The following is a 17,265-nucleotide window of genomic DNA, read 5'->3' on the forward strand; positions in this document are numbered from 1 at the left end:
AAAAAAAGCACCAGTGAACTTACCTGAGAGCTCCTCCAAAGCACATAGTTGGATTTCTCAATGCTCTTCCTCCACAACTCCGATTCTTTCCCTCTTCAGCTCTCTTTCAAACTTCCTTGTAGGGACCCCTCCCTCTGGGAAACACGTGGCACGCATCTCACAGTGACACATGGCACGTGTTGTCAGCCGAACCATCATCATCCGGATTCCCCTAAGGATACGCATGATGTAGTTCTCCTATCCGGACCGCCTCAAGGAAAGACAAATGACGTTTCAGCTTCTCCTATCCAAGGAAGAGCAAACGACGCTGGCAGAGCATAGACATCCGGACAACCTTCATAATGCATCCGCTCCACAATACATCCGGATAATCAGCATGTGTCATCCAGATATAATCGTCCGGATCATCAATTAAAGTAAAGCAAGTCTTACACGCTATCACGACAAACAACCATGTCCCACATCCTGTCACCTGCAGAGTGAGAAGACAAGATGAAGTGACAGCAAGTCACTTCCCATGATCATTCTACATGATCACTTCCCACGATCTCTGACAGCCGCATCACCTACCATGGTTTCTGACAGCCGCTCGTAGGGTGATGATGCTCCTACTGACGCCTATTATCATCATAACAACATAAAATATCTCCTCACCATTAATGAGAGGAACAGTACCCCTGAAGCTGTATATATAGGCCTTCACATGAAGAGGAAAGGGATCCCCTGGTAATCTCCTGATACCTAGTAAAAGGTCAACTGATTCATATCTCCCTCTCTTAACCATGGCTAACAGAACCATCGGAGGGTGCATCCGGACACCCTGTCCGGATGTCTTTTGCAGGTATAACGACTGAATCAAGGACCTATTTTGGTTGAGGTCGCGCATCCATCCATCTGGCAACTACGTGGAGCACCAGGAACGCGAGGCATCAACATTCCTCTCTGTTTCTTTCTCCAAAAAAACGTCTCCCTCCCCTTCACCCTGGTACTCTGTTTTTCCTTTTCTTCTTTCCCATCCCAGCTCCACCAGCTTCACTGCTCACCATCTACTAATCTCCCATCCGTTCAAAAAAAGTCCCCATCTCAACCACCACCACGGTAAGGTGGTGGTATCCTTGGCATGTGTCCTATGCAACTTCGAGCACTTGAAGAAGCTGGCCCCTACTCCTCTAAGATGTTGCCAGCTCTTCCCGGGGTGGTAAAAAAAAAAAGAAAACAAAAAAACCTTTTCTATAAGGGGGTCTATATATATATATATATGTAGTATTTTTATTACACATACATCGAGAAAATTAATTTTTATATTTGATCATCAAATAAAATTTATTACCAAAAAATAATTAAGAACGATTATAAGAACTATTATGAAAAACTATCTTTTAAAAAATATTCCAAAACATACCCTTACCTAAAGAAAATTAAGGAATTATGTTAGGAATGGGCTGATCATGGGCCCATTTATTGGGCTTGTCATTAACTATTGAGTTTTTTTTTTGTTTACCATCATCATGTTCACGACTTGGTGATGCACTCCCATATTCCTTTATGAGACTCAATGTTTTATGATACAAAATTAATTAAAGAAGATCTTCAGCGTGTTCTTTGGAGAGGGGCTTTTCAATCTTGGGGCCTGAACAGGCGAGAGGGCCAAGCCCATATCTAGTTTTCTCGGCGGAAGATACCCGACTCGCGACGTGCATCGCGCCCGTTTGGCACCAAAAATGCACATTTTTTTATATTTTAATTTTAATTTTGAAAAGAAAGGAAAATCAGATTAATTTTTTGAAAATAAAATATTACTAAAACAATAACACACGACTTTTCGCATTTCTACCAGTTTCATTATAAATATTACGCCTTTTAATAAAAATGATAAATAGAAATATATCTGAGAAAAAAAATCATTTTCGTTCTCAGTCAATAAACAGACCTTTCCTTCAATTTTCTAACAGTATTTTCCGAATTTCCCTCCACTACAAACCCTAAACTGGTCGAAACTCGCAGACGAACTGGTAGCAGCAGCAGCAGCAGCAGCAAGAGGCATGGCGGGTGTGGCTCCTATTCCAATGGATACATTCAAATTGGGGTTTATAGGAGCTGGAAAAATGGCAGAGAGCATTGCGAAAGGAGTCGTCCATTCAGGCCTCATGCCCGCTTCCCGAATCTCTACTGCTCCTAGAAGTTCGAGTCGCCAAGATGCCTTTGAATCATTGGGCGTCAAAATTTTCGAAACCAATCAGCGGGTATCATCTCTTTCTTACTTATGTTTGATTTCTGAGAAAATGATGCAAAATTAAATGAATGAGTTTTATTTTTTTTTAAAAGGATTTTTGTTGTATGGACCGACAAAGCGAAGTGCTTCACTTAATACAGCAATCTATCTGCCTGTCTATATGTTTGGTTAGGAAAAGAACAAATGGACATCTTGAATTATGAAAATTTTCATTTTCTTGGACCTCGATAAGGAAATGACTTCATTTTCCTCCATTTTCACAGCAACCAAACAGAGGGTTATGATCTGATGGTTGCAGAGAAAATGCTGGAAAAGAAAAGAAAAGAGTAAACGTGAGTGTCAAGTATTATCAGGATCGTACAGTTGTGTTTTATTTTGTGAAACAATGAAAGACAGAAAACATGAATTTCTGACCTTTTCTCTTGTCCTGACCCCGTTGGTTGCCGAGGCAAGCAAAGAAAAGGAAACAAATAAAACAATTAAAATCTTAAAATATTTTTCCATGCACAGGACCTGTAACATGGTTGTCCAAAGCTCACCTAGGCAAAGAAAAACACAAGAGAAGCCCAAGGAGCCTGCCTTTGGGAATGGGCAAAGCCCAAGGCACAAGAAACATGTCTTTCAATTTTGTATCATTTAAAATGTTTTCCTAGATACTGTTCAGTAAAAGCAGAGATATTATGCAACTGCTTAGCAATCCCGAGTTTCAAAATATTTTGTGAATTTTTAGCTGAAATTATCCTCAATTTTTAGATTTCACTTTATTTTCTGTCTTTAAAGTTTCTATATTTCATCTAATTTTTCTTACAATTCTTCATTTCTTCTTTTGACTTTACATGGTGATGTATGCCTATTTAAAAAAAATAAAAATTACATTGTGTTGTATACCTCGCTTATACATGGTTGACTAATTTGTTTTCAATATAATCATATTGAGTATTTGAGTCAGCGGGAAGAATGACCTATGCAGTCCTTCTTATGTTCTTTTGGCCCTTTGTGTTGATGCATTGTTGTGAATTGGTTGTATTGTTTTTATTGAACATTGAATGTGTTAGTTGTGCCTTGCATGGTTCAGGTGAGCAGATTGTGCTGCCCCTGGTGCTTAGGTGCTTTATGCGCATGTTGGGCCTTTACTATGGACCAGAGATAACAGAATCATGACTCAAATTTTTCATGATTTGGGACTCAACTAAAATTATTCACTCAACTTAGTGAACTATGTCGACTTGGTTCAGTTGAGACTTCCAAATTACAAAACAATAACAGTGGAAAGCATCGCACTAGATACTTTCTTTCTTTTTAATTCTGAACAACCATGTTTATAGAAACAAATTCATGTTTCATGGTAGAGGTATGAAGTGGTCATCATCGATTTCTTTTGGTTAATTGCAACTCCATTCTTGATCTCATGAACACAGGTAGTTGAAGACAGTGATGTGGTTGTTTTTTCTGTGAAACCTCAAGTTGGTAAGCCTCCAGTCTATTGCACAATTTGCTACTCCCTATTTTCTTATCGTTTCTTACCTTTCATTTTATTTGTCCTTTTAGTTGTCAGCATTGGCAATTTGAATCTAATTCCCATATGTTGAGTGGCCTAGCTTTATGAGAAAACTTGTACTCTGAAGCAAGCTTGGTTCAGGTTTCAGAAAATCTTTGGCAATTCTCAGAATTTTAAAAAATCCCAAGAATGGAAATAAAAAAAGTTTTGAGATGTGTCTTTTTGTTTGATTTAATCAAATTTTGGTAATGAAAACATGGAAAACCAATTCTTGACATTTTTGAAAAATGAATCATAACTAGGGAAATTTTCAAAAAACGGATTTAGAAGTGCACTGCTGAATGTATTCTTTGATTTATTTTTCTTTTCAACTTTCAGAAGCAAAAGAATGGCCCAGAAATGATATTGAATATGCCCAAAATGATTGCTCCAAAATTCACGACCTTCTAGGAAAACAAACCAATTTTTTATTGGTTAACTATTCATATACCTTTGGTTTGCTAACCACAAAAGAAGAACAATATTCATCCATCCTAAATGCTAACTGGTGAGTAATATTAAAGGCGGAGGTATTTCTCATTGTAATGGAGGATTAAATTCTTCCAAGTGTGATGGCTTAAGGATTTTCCAGTTCAAGTGGAAGTTTGATCCTAATACTAAACTTTTTGGACAATAATTTTGTGATTTCATCTCATTTTGAGATTTTTTTTTTGAGAATTGCAGTTGAAGATGTGGTCCTGGAGCTGAGGCCGCTACTAACGAAGAAGAAGCTTTTGGTGTCTGTTGTTGCTGGAGTTAAATTGAAACATCTACAGGTTTGTGCATCAGGACTCTTTGCTTCTCACTGTACATAACTTTTGGATTGATGAACTTTTTTAAGTCTTAAGTTTTGAATTGAAGGTAAATGTCCTCATAATAAAATGTCCACAAGAGGGCAGGATTCATGTCCTGTTTTTGACACCGACTTAGCTCCCCCTCTCTTAATTCCACATTTTCTTTTGTTTTTTTTAATAGCTTGAATGCATTGAAAATATCACTATAATATTGGCTTCTTTACCTACATTGCATTTTTCTTTGTTTATGATTTTACATTTAAATTATTTGTGTACCCTTTTCAAGTGCCACCACCTAGTTTGCAAGTGCTATTTCCCACATTCTTTCAATCTCCTAATACATTAAGCTAATACTAAGATGACATCTTCATCCTCATTTCATTCTCCAAATCCATAATGTCTACTATATTTCCTTGAGTAGCCATTTGAATCATTCCTAAAAACAGTTTATCACCATTAGGCATCCTTGGATTACTTCATTTACATTCTCTATAGTGAAAGACTTAATAATTCTTAGTCTCTGGAAAATAAGTAGGTCAATACTAATGACTTGCTTCAATGGAGAAGACCTTACAAATCTCTCAGTTTGGAACATAGTCATTTGCAGGGGGATAAGGAGTCTATAGACTAGTTTTATAAATTGCCCCACAACCTTGACATTGTGGTGTAGGCTATTTAGACTTACAGGGTTGATTGTATTCCACCCAAAAGGGTGGAGGAGATGTTTGATTATATCCTTTGAAGGTTTTGATGAACTTCCTCGAGATAGGACTCTTTGGACGAATTGTTAGCCCCACTGTGATTTGGTCTCTTTGATAGGAAAGAAATGTAGGGATTTTTGAGGATAGGTGGAGGTCTTTGAAAACAGTTTGAGACCTGTTTTACTTCTCTTCTTCCCTTTAGGCTACGGTTGGTGAAGCTTTGGTAGGCATTTGTTTGAGCCTTGTCCAGCTAGCTTGGAACCTGTTGTGCAAAACCACGATGTTGATGAAGGAGATTTTTTGAATGACAACCACCTCCATTGAGTTTTGTTAAGAAAATTTTTGATTGGTGTTCTTTTAGGAACTAAGGGCAGCTAGGTATTTTGCATGGTTGCCTAGGGACCACTTTGGCACAATGGCAAGAGCATTCTTTAAACCTGAAAGGCAAGGCTTAGCCATTGAGGTAGAGATTGTAGCCCCTTTGGAAAGATCATTGCAGGTGAAAGCTTTGAGCTTCTCCAATCTCTTAGTAGAAGGAGATTTTGTTGTAGTCATATCATATGTGACTAAGACAGAAAGAGGATTGTGATTGCGCCTAATTATTGTTATTTCTTAAGAGTTGGAATGTTCCTTTTCTTGAGTTCCTTGCTTATGCGATCATGTGTTGGATGCATTAGCAAAGTGTGGAGTTAGGCATTTGGTTTCTTTTGTGAGAAATGTTATACCTCCATGAATAATAACTTGTGTTGTCCTAACCATTGTGATGTGGGCAAATAAATTTGCCATTTTGTTCTAGACACTTATTTGTCTTTTTTATCAAACTTTGTATATAGGTTCTGGTACTTGTTGGAAGGAATTCTCATCCTTCTTTGTGCTTACTATTTCAATGAAATGAAATGGTTGTTTTTTATTTTTTTAAAAAGGTAAAAATAAATTTCAGTTAATCCTAGATTGTGCATATGCACTATTTATATTAATTGTCTTTTGAAAATTGTTGTTATTCTATTGCCATTTCTCTTAATTGTTATTCCTGTCAAAAGAGTTTCTCTGCGTTCATGATTTCCTCTAGTTTTTTGTCTACTACATAATTCCTACTGAATTTCTATGTTTGTCTTTTCCTCTATACCAATCTTTATATCCCTTTTTCAGTTTTCCTATTTTTTTCTCCTATCCATTTAGCTTATATGCCAATTATAATGATAATAGTGGCAGTTTGGACATTGAGGATGTGAGGATAGCAAGAACAGAGCAGTTTCTTTACTATCAGAAGCTCTGCAGTTTTTATTGTCTGTAGTTTTCACTATTGAAAATGCCACAGCATTGAACTGATGTTCCTGCATATTTTGAACGTGGTGTGACAGTTAGGAATTCAGGATTTCTTAGGTTTCAAAAGGATTATAGGTGCACCTTTCATATCTTGATGTGACTGGGTACTTTTCATGACAATTGATTGACTGCAGTACTGCAGGCTTCTTGATTATATTGAAGCTGGACCTCTTAATAGATCTAAGGATCACACCCTCTTTATCTTTTACTTTTTTCATAATCTTTTTTTTTTCTTTTGTGTTTGCCATTTTCTGTTTTTCAATCTTTTGAGAATGCTGCATCCAAGTGCCCTTCCTTGCCATTTCATGCGCTTTGTGCACCCTTTTCTGCTGCGTGCCTGCAATTATATCACATGGTTATAATCCAATTTCCAGTTCACAATTCTCAAAATTTGTAGACATTCCTTTGAATTAACTGCTTTATTTCATTCAGGAATGGGCTGGTCACAGCCGATTTATAAGGGTGATGCCAAATACTCCTGCTGCTGTTGGCAAGGCAGCATCGGGTATCACTTCTTGTTTCCCTCTATAATGTTGAGTTTCCATTTTTCCTTTGTCGTCTTCACCAATAGTTCCTCTTTACAGTTATGAGCTTGGGAAAATCTGCAACAGAAGAGGATGGAGGACTAATAGCGAATTTGTTTGGAGCAATTGGCAAGATATGGAGAGCTGATGAGAAGTACTTCGATGCAGTCACTGGCCTGAGGTATGTGGCTTTGTCATGATAAGTGAATTTGCTTATTAGAACCAGAGCCAAAATGCTTGTATGTTTACCTATAGGCAATTGGCTGTGTTTTCATATATAGGTTTATGGGTCCATGAGATGAGCTCATGCATGCAAAATACACATAGATATACTCTTACTAGATTTATTTGTATTATTGCTCTTTTTCTCTTCGGTAGGCAAAATAGAATATAGTAACAAGATGCCTGACAAGAAGAGGGGGTGCATCTCTATACAAAAGGAATATACAAGGACCATAAAAGTTCAAAAAAAGAGAAAAGGGGAGTAAGGCCAGATTATGTTGAGCCCAGACCATTTACAAAATTCAACAAGAATAAATTGCCTTCCTATGAGCCACTAGCCCTAGACAGAGAGGTTTCCGGTAAGATGCTTGTAGTCGCTAATTCAGATTGTTCCACCCCTCAGAACTTGTACTATTTCCTTCTTCCCAAATTGTCCAAAATAAGCAAAAAGGAGCCATTTTCCAAACTTTCTTGCACCTTTTGTAGTTATATTAATGCTCCTTTATATGAATTGATAGAGATGGTTAACTACAATTTGTTGTAATAAGATATTCTTCCTCCTCAAAATGCTCAGTGGTAGTAGCCCATCTTAACTACAATTTGTTGTAATAAGGTATTCTTCCTCCTCAAACTGTTCAGTGGCAGTAGCCCAGCCTATTTAAACGATTCACCGTTGCACATGGATGTTTTATGATTAGCCTTAATTTGGATAGTAGAGAATGGCAGTTAGATTCACTTCTACTTTGACATAGAGCTGCTCAAGCACTCAAGACACTTGCATGCGTGTTTGTATTTATTTGCCTTTGTTTGGATTGATAAAGATTGCTTAAGTGCAATTTGTTGTAATATGATATTCTTCCTCCTGAAATTGTTCAGTGGCAGTGGCCCAGCCTATATATATATAGCAATAGAAGCTTTGGCTGATGGAGGGGTAGCTGCTGGTCTACCTCGTGAACTTGCATGGAATCTAGCTTCTCAGACGGTAAGCTACAACTCTGTAGAATCGGTTATTTACTTAGTCATGCAATTTGGTAAATATTAGGATTTTTGTTTAAATGGTCTTTTATAAATTGCCCTGTAGGGTTGGTGTTTGCTATCAAAAGCATTAAGTTCTAGGGTAAAGATTAAGGTTTAAGGGCCTGATGGCTGTGCATAGAAAATGATGCTGCATGCTGAAAATAAAATAAGAATAAGGGGAAAATAAAACTAGGATAATGAAGAGAAGAATAAAAGGAGATAGATAAATCTTAGGGCCTGTTTGGTGGCCAAAATGTTGAGAAATATTTTCATTTTTGACAATGAAAACAATGAGCTCATTTTCCATTGATAATGTGCCTGCATTTTTTTGACCGTGCTAAAGACAACATTTTGTGCCAGTGATAGAGGTCCTCTTTTATTCTTTTAAAAAGGCAGGAGAGGGTCACTTTATTTTAGGCTTCAGGGTAGGAGGCAAAGAAGAGGAGTGGAGATTTCTCACCCCTTATTTGTGGATGATACGCTGCTATTTAGTGAGCCTTGTTGAGACCAATTGATTTACTCGAGTTGGGTCCTGTTTTGGTTTGAAGCTTCTTCAAGGTTTGAAAATTAATTTGGATAAAAACGAGTTGATTTCTGTTGGAGAGGTCCCTAATGTTGAGGAGCTTTCCTCATGGTTGGGTTGCAAAGTGGGGAAGCTTCCAACCACTTATCTAGGCTTGCCTTTGGGTGCTCTGTTCAAGTCCCCTTTTATGTGGGAAGTGGTTGAGGAGAGGTTCCATAAAAGATTAGCCTTTTGGAAAAGACAATACCTCTCAAAGGATGGTGGATTCTCTGTGCTCAAAAGTACTATTTGCAGCTTGCTTATCTATTTTTTATGTCTCTTTTTGTCATTCGTCAAATGGTGGCTTTAAGATTAGAAAAAATTCAATGAGACTTCTTGGCAGGGAGGAGCCCTTGATAAAAGGCCTCACCTAGTCAAATGGTCTTCCATATGAAAAACAAGAATTTGGAAGGGCTAGGTGTTAGGGTCTTGTCTTCTCTTAATAAACCCTTGCTTGGAAAATGGTGTTGGAGATTTGCTTTGGAAAGGGTGTTCCTTTGGAGACAGGTTATAGTGGGAAAGTTTAGGGAAGAACCAGGAGGATGGTGCTCTCTTGCAAGGAGGGAGGGTTATGGTGTTGGCTTGTGGAAGGTGATAAGAGGAGGTTAGGAAGCCTTTAAGGCTAGAACAAGTTTTATGGTTGGCAATGGAACAAGAACAAAATTTTGGCATGATGTTTGACGTGGGGATGATCCATCGAGAGACTCTTTTCGTCTCTTTTCTCTATTGCTTCTAATAAAGAGGCTTAGGTAGTGAGTGCATGAGAGGTCGTTAGCAGGCAGGTTGTGTGGAACTCGGGTTTCATGAGACAGTGTCAAGATTGGGAGCTACACAACTTTGGGGAGTTACTTAGGAAGCTTCAAGTGCTTGGGGAGTGCAGTGAGGATGAAGATAAGCTGATTTGGAAAGTTATCAAGAGTGGGAACTTCTCAGTGAAATCTTTCTATTCTTTCTTAGAGTCTGATGGAAGAGTTTCTTTTCCCTCGAAGGTAGTGTGGGGATTTTGGACACCTGTAAAAGTGGTTTTTTTTTTCTTCTTGGGAGGTTGTTTGGGAAAGGTTCCTAACCGTAGATCAACTTAAGGGAAGAGATTGGGTGTTAGCCAACTATTGTTGTTTATGTATGGGTTCAGAAGAATTAGCTAATCATTTGCTAATCCATTATCAAAAGGGAAGGAGTCTTTGGCATTTGTTGTTTTCTCTCTTTGCCTTTTCTTATGCCCTCTTTTTTTTTGTTGGAAGATTTGTGAGAGAGATGGTATGGAATTTTTTTTTACAAAAATAGAAAAAAGGTTTGGAGGCCAACCCCCTCTTTGCTTTTTTTGGTTTCTCTGGCAAGAAAGGAATCAAAGATACATTGATGGAATTTTAACGCTTAGATCAAGCACTAAAAGACTCTTATTTGTACCGTTTTCCATTGGAGTCACCCACATATTCAAGATGGTTTACATCCTTGCTAGATTTTATTGATAGGTTGAGTGTGTGTTAGTGAGAGGGTGTTTTATGTGCTCGTTTGAGGTGTTTTTGTTTTTGTTTTTTCATCCTTTATGTACCTCTTGTGTACTTGGAGTGCACCCTCCTCTCTTTGATTGATGTCTTTTATGGATTCTTGGTTGCCTATCAAAAAAAGAAAAAAAAGAGAAAAGACAACATTTTAATATTTTCTAAAGATGACCTATCTTCAGAAATATTTTTAAGAAGTTTTTGAAATTTTTTACTAGACGTTTTTTTTTTCCTGATAACTTTTTCTTTCTGTTCTAAAAATTGGGAAATACTTCTCATTTTTGCTACCAAACAGGTTATATGAGTTTCCTTAATGCCTTTTGGGAGTCTTGCAGGTATAAGTTTTTTAACTGAGATTCATGGTTAAAAGTGCAAAATCTGACGGGAGTTTTGTCTTGTTGAATTATTGTCTATGCTATTCTTGCGTACTCAAAAGCAATGGTTACCAAATTCCTCCAACTCAAAACATTGAAATTTTTATAAATAAGAAACTTTGCCAACGAAAACTTTCCAAGCCCTAAATAAAAATTAAATGTATTAGGGTTAATTAAAGAAGAGAAACCGAGATACAAATATTACTCACAAATGCAGACAATTTTGAGATCTCAATTCAAGGAGGCAGAACCTTGTAGGTTAATCATATCTTATGAGAAGCAATCCCATACCACAAAGTGGATATGGTGGAATTCTTCCATTTACTAGTTGAGCCCATATGAGTTTTTGAATTTTCCGACTGCCATTTTCATCCGACATCCTTTCTTTCAATTGACTGTTGTTTGTCCCTGTTCAATATTCTTCAATATTGTTTACTCTACTATCCTAAATCTTGAGGTTGTCTCTAGCAAATGATGTGATCCCTACCTGCCCTATGACAATGTGAAATGCATGCATTCTCAGGTATTCTTGTGTTTTAAATCTTTTCTGCCCTATCTATAATATGTTCTGTGAGCTTATAAAAAAAAAAAAAACTATATCTGTGAGTCCAAGGTTCAAATATAATCTGTTTGCATTCATTTTTATTGCAGTACCCCTTGAAAGTGTCAGCAGCATGGACTTCCTTAGAAATCTCACACTGGTGCAACTAAAATTATATTTCTTCTGCAGGTATTAGGAGCAGCAGATATGGCCATCAGCACAGGGAAGCATCCTGGTCAGCTCAAAGATGATGTCGCATCACCTGGTGGCACAACCATTGCTGGTATTTATGAGTTGGAGAAGGGTGGATTCCGTGGGATCTTGATGAATGCTGTTGTTGCTGCTGCCAAGCGAAGCCTTGATCTTTCTGAGAGCTAGTCTTTATTATTTCATTTTTGGGGACTGGGATTTAGAAGGGAAAACAACTGAAGCAATTGTTTTCAAAAGTTAAGCTCTTGGCCCTTGCTTTCCTTCACCATGGCCAACATAAACATTTACAGGGGTTATTATGATTTTTTCCTAGGTCTATTTTATGGATTGTTCTTATGGGTTAGTAAAAATTTTGATCGGTCTCTTAGATTTCTTTCTGTTTTGGGGTTTGATTGTGGTTTGTTGGTTTGAACCGATTTACCTGTTTTTCTTATTTTAGCATCAGTCCTTCCTAAATAAATATATGGCATCTATGTAGGCGCAATTCCGAGGTATGCATTTTCCTGCGAGGTGGGCCTGCAGTGAAGCAGACCTTAGGTAAGCTCGCATTTTCCTACTCGTCATGCAAGGGAATCGATAATTTCCTGGGTAACAAAATTTAATAAATTCTTTGAAAGGGAAAGGAATTGATAAAATCTCCCCTAAAAACCGTTGTTTGACTTGTGTCTGCTCATCCCAAAAATGTATTATGTTGCAAGCTTGATATGAAAGGAGAGTTAAATTGTTACAAATACCACAAAATTAAGGCTCATCCTGGATCTGAAAAATATTAGGAGAAGCAATTTCTTTGGATTGTAAAATGTACTGAAAAGAAAATTAAAAAATAAAAAAACCTAAAGTTTCAAATTTCTTGTTTGTTTTATTATAAAACTATCAAAGAAATTTAAATATAACAGAAACTAATTCATTTTTATTTTTTATTTTTTGTTTTATTTTTCTCTCTTGCTTGACCTTTCAAAATTCCAAAAAAATCACCATGAATTCAAACGTCACAACTAATATATAATCTATGCACCAACAATTTTTGCTACTGAGTGTGGTTCCATAGATGTAGACTTGTGAAAGGGAGGAGCCGAAAGGAAGCCCAAGGAAACAGGATGATCCGATTACTGTTTTTGTTGCAGGATTCAACTGGTGTCCCTAAAGTTCGTTGTTGCTGTTCCGTGTTTTAATTGTTTCTGCAATTTATATTCGAATATTACTTTTTCTGTGGTTAAAAACTTAAAATTAAACTTCTATTGAATGTTGATTATTTAATATAAAGTAAAAAAAAAAATTATATTTATTTTTAATTAAACAATTAAAAAGGAAAACCGAAATGTGTGTGAGGCCTTGAGCTATGTGAACGTATGGAAGGGCCAACTCCCTTAAAGTTGCCAGACAGATTCAGGAATTTTGAAAAGAATTGTCATCTTTTGCCACTTTATTGCCAAGAATAATTTCATTTCATTATTAAATAAGAAAAGAAAAGAAAAGAAAATTAATTGAAAAGCAAAGCCCCGTGTGGGCCACAGGGCATAAATCTACTCCGACACTCTTTCTTTAAGGCTCCATCTACCTTTTATTAATCTGGAATATGGAATGCTCCATTTTCATGCTTTCTCTTATCATTATTGAAGGAGGGAATGTTTGATAAAAGGGATTTTGACAGGGTTGGTAATCTGTATTGGTGTCATATCAAAGTTTAGACAAAACTTTTAAGCAGAGAATGTTTGATTAAAAACAAACCATATTACCTAATTATTAAACACATAACTCATTGTGTAACTTAATTAAATTAACAGTTAAATCCTTATATTTAAAAATAAAATTAAGTTATATTTTGTACAAGTCTATAGAATCAATATCTCAATCAAATATATTTATGAATCGATTAACCCATTTATTTAAAAGCAAATCTAAATAAATCGAATATGAATCAAATAGTTTAAAATTATAATTAGGCTAATCAATATAATTATTAAATGGGTAGATTTGAATTAATTCATATTATACAGGTAAACCAAAAGATTATTAATTTATTAAATGAGTTATGTAGATCGATATGAATTTGATTAAAATACAATTATATTAAACCAAAATTCAAGAAAAACGTACTGAGTTCAACTCATATTGATGAATCGTATCAAATTTTGTAATTTTTAAATTCTAATGATTACGGACAACATATGAAAAAATAATTTGGAGATTAAAAAAAAAAAAAAACAATGAGGAATGCCTCTGCTAAGAGATATGAACCGATTTAAGAACCGCTTTAAGGTCGGGGAACCCGCCGAAACTTCAAATGCATGCTAAACCAACTCATTCCTAAAGCTAATGTACAGCCAATAGCTTCATTGGGTTCCTAGCTTTGCTAAAGGCAAGTCTTCCACCACACAATGGAAAACTGGAAAATGTACCATATGATTGGTTGTTGTCAGCATATTATTTTATTATTATTTAAACTTTGATGCGTAACAATAGAATCTTGAAAAAACAAAAGGGGAACAACTGACGACAGTGCATGGTTTATTCAAAGTCCTATTCCTCTGCAAACTTATACAATATACCAAGTTTGAGGTGGAAGTAAAGATAGAGAATCCCCAGTTTTACAAGCTACCTCAATCCACAATAAATCCACTGCTGATACAGTGCTGTCCCAACAATGGCGGCTCCTAACAATCAAATTTCCATAAACGTGTGGTTGTCGCCAAATGAAGGGCCCGAAAAAGAGGGTGGTGTTGGAGGGAGCAGAGCTAGCAGTAGTGAGCAGCCAGATGCTGCTTCACATGGGAAGCCGGGTGTCAGCTTGCTTCCTTCAGACAGTAGCCGCGATCCCTGGTTGAGTTCCATAATGGAAGATGGAGGAGAGTCCGGAGAAAACAAATCCCAGCAGTCCAAGATACAAAAGGTTCCAGCGATGCTGCGGGACGATGAATCCAACAACAAATGCTTTGATCCCTGGGTGGTTTCAATTGGTCCCTACCACCGGGGCAAACCTGAGCTTCAGTTAATGGAGAGGCTCAAGAAGGAAACGGTGCGGCAGCATGTGACAGAGAGCAAAGTAGAGGACCAAGACTTGTACAACAGGGTGGTGAAGGTGGTGGGAGATGCAAGGAAATGCTACAAAGAAGGTTCAACAGATGAATTGGATGATAGGGAATTCGCCCAGATGATGTTCCTTGATGGCTGCTTCATTCTCCAATTCATTTGCTGCAGCACAGACAAGGACAAAAAAATGAACATTAAAAACCACAATGTAGCCTTCGTGCGAAGGGATTTGTTCTTACTAGAGAACCAGCTCCCTTTTCTAGTCCTAGAGGCTTTGATGCTCCCGAAGAAAGACGAATGGTTAGAAAAGATCAACAATTTCGTTGATAATACTAGAGCCCATTCCCCTGATCATCATAAACAAGGTGGATGGTTAGATAGGATCACGAAGAAATTGTTCAGAGAGGTTCCCCAGGCGAAAGAAGAGCAACAGCCAGAGCAACAGCCAGTTCATCTTCTTGGAATTCTACATGCCCAACTCATCAATCAAAGTGATCTGAATGCACTATCTTGCTCGATGAGCGACTGGTCCTCATACCGGTCCGCCAACGAGCTCAAGGCTGCAGGGATTCAGTTCAAGCCCAGCAAAACTCGTCGTTTCACGGACGTAAATTTTGAGCCGGCGCTCAGCTTCGGAACATTGGAGCTTCCACCAATGATGGTTGATGACTCTACCAGGTCCATGCTCCTCAACTTGGTCGCCTATGAATCCTGCCCGGGTGCACCAGATGATTTTGGAGTCACATCATACCTATGTTTCATGGATGTTCTCATCGATCATGCCGAAGATGTAAAGGTGCTGCGATCCAACGGCATACTCCTCAACTTCCTTGGCAACGACAAGCAGGTGGCGAAACTCTTCAATGAGATAGCCAAGGATTTGGTGCCCAACCCACATGCTTATGCCAGAGTGAAAGGCGACATCGAAAAGCATTACAATAACAAGGCCAAGATCTGGATCGCTGAGTGGCTTCACACTCATTTTACTAGCCCTTGGACTTTTCTGGCTTTCCTTGGTGCTATTTTGGCCCTCGCCCTCAGCTGTGTTCAGACTTATTTTGCAGCTTTCCCTGATGATGGAAAGAACACATAAGTGCTACATCTAATTTTCTTCTACGTACCAGTCGTCATGGGTGGTAGTTGGATTTTATTAAAAATGCATGCAGATTTATACTGCAGGCACCTGATTTGTGTTGGTTTGATGCAAGGGTACTGTCACCCTGTGTGTGTGGGGGATAGGTCATGTGTGTTCAACTCTTTGTAACAGGAAATAAATGAGAATTTGTTAGTAATTTATTTATTTTAGTGTACCTACGAAATCAATTACCCAAAAAAAAGTCTATTGGGTCCTTCATTGCCAATTCCAAGTTTGCAGGGGATTTCATGCAAGACGTTGTATGGGGACATATAACTTCGACTCCACGAAAGGAGGATTAATGAACACCCAAGGTGACCAAGCGTTGCCTTTGTTGCACTTTTTCTTTATTTGATGGGTTTGAGGGAACATAGATTAAGATACTGCTTTGTTTGATAAGTTAATGCAAATTAGATTCCACATATATTGGTTATATCAATTTCTTCTACAATCTTGTTGTGTGAAGTACTCTGCAATTGAATGATTAAAATTTTTTGCATTTGATATAATTTGATCATTTTTGTTTATGGTTTATAGCCACCTTTTACCCTTTTATCCTTTTATCACATGAATAATAAATTAAAAAAATGGTAGTAAGTGAATCCCATTTAATGATTAAACTTAGTGAATCATTTTTAATCTTCAGATTAAATTTTGATTAAAATTTTTTAATTAAAGTTTAATTTTGATTGAGTTTGGGTTAAGATTTGAATAATCCAAATTTAACTTGAAATCAATTTAATATTTTTATAATATTTATTTACGTTTATTTTCTTTTTATATATGTTTTAAAAAAATATCTTAGTTTGACTAGTAGATTATTTTCAAAACACTAATAAATATGCATTTAACCTTTGACCAATTAATTAGAAAGCATTATTTTGATTTGTGTCCCATTTTAATTGATTTTGTGTTTTTAAAACATATATAACAATATGGTAGATATTATGGAAGTGTGTGGAGGTTTGAGTGCCTTGCATCTTAACAAAAAAGCATGCATTTGAAAGAATGGGATATGATTAAAGGGCTTGAATGCTTTGAAATTGGCACTTTGTACTAGTCTTGTATTAGGGGAAACCACATATTTTCTTAAGTTGATTAGTTTTAGAACGAGTTTGGGCTTCTTTTTTTTTTTTTTTCCAATTCTGTGTGACTAGGAATCATTTATTCCCATTGTTAAAACTGATGTGTTTTGAAATTAGCAGGTCCATGACCGGTAAAACTTCAACTGATCTAATTGATACTCATGTTTGGTATGGATTGAATGGCAAGTGCATCAAGTGTAGAAGAGAGAACTAATCCATCCCAAAGCAGATCAGTCAAGATACCAAAGGTTTCTAGTGTCTTTGACATGTATTTTGAATTATCCCAAATGGATTAAACTATGCGTGATTTCAATTGGTCCCAACTCTTCAAGAAGGGAAAAAGCTCAAGTATCTACGTGTTGAGAAGTTCATAAAGGATACTAAACAATAAAGAGATGAGTTGCATCGGAGAATTGAAAATAAGATTGATGACTTAGCAAAGTTCTACGATTATAATCAAGTAATGAAGTAT

General features: G+C 36.9%; 2 protein-coding genes across 2 annotated transcripts; both read left to right on the plus strand.

Annotated features, from left to right (window-relative positions):
• The first annotated feature begins 1,840 nt into the window (after positions 1-1,840).
• LOC100852984 (pyrroline-5-carboxylate reductase) lies at positions 1,841-11,920 on the plus strand. Its single transcript, XM_003632680.4, has 7 exons — positions 1,841-2,243; positions 3,652-3,700; positions 4,455-4,546; positions 7,024-7,096; positions 7,176-7,296; positions 8,214-8,319; positions 11,523-11,920. The coding sequence occupies exons 1-7, from the start codon at positions 2,043-2,045 to the stop codon at positions 11,709-11,711; spliced, it is 831 nt and encodes a 276-aa protein (XP_003632728.1). The 5' UTR covers positions 1,841-2,042; the 3' UTR covers positions 11,712-11,920.
• A 2,206-nt stretch (positions 11,921-14,126) lies between these two features.
• On the plus strand, positions 14,127-15,900 carry LOC109122970 (UPF0481 protein At3g47200). Its single transcript, XM_019221475.2, has one exon. The coding sequence runs from the start codon at positions 14,188-14,190 to the stop codon at positions 15,664-15,666; it is 1,479 nt and encodes a 492-aa protein (XP_019077020.1). The 5' UTR covers positions 14,127-14,187; the 3' UTR covers positions 15,667-15,900.
• Positions 15,901-17,265: the final 1,365 nt, after the last annotated feature.

Source organism: Vitis vinifera, chromosome 8 (genome assembly GCF_030704535.1).
Source record: "Vitis vinifera cultivar Pinot Noir 40024 chromosome 8, ASM3070453v1".
In the NCBI taxonomy this organism is placed as follows: Eukaryota; Viridiplantae; Streptophyta; class Magnoliopsida; order Vitales; family Vitaceae; genus Vitis; species Vitis vinifera.

Coding starts and splice junctions, on each gene's coding strand:
- LOC100852984 (XM_003632680.4), top strand. CDS start 2,043: ATGGCGGGTGTGGCTCCTATTCCAATGGATACATTCAAATTGGGGTTT. Junction 4,547..7,023: donor TTAAATTGAAACATCTACAG/GTTTGTGCATCA, acceptor TATTTCATTCAG/GAATGGGCTGGTCACAGCCG. Junction 7,097..7,175: donor TGTTGGCAAGGCAGCATCGG/GTATCACTTCTT, acceptor TCCTCTTTACAG/TTATGAGCTTGGGAAAATCT.
- LOC109122970 (XM_019221475.2), top strand. CDS start 14,188: ATGGCGGCTCCTAACAATCAAATTTCCATAAACGTGTGGTTGTCGCCA.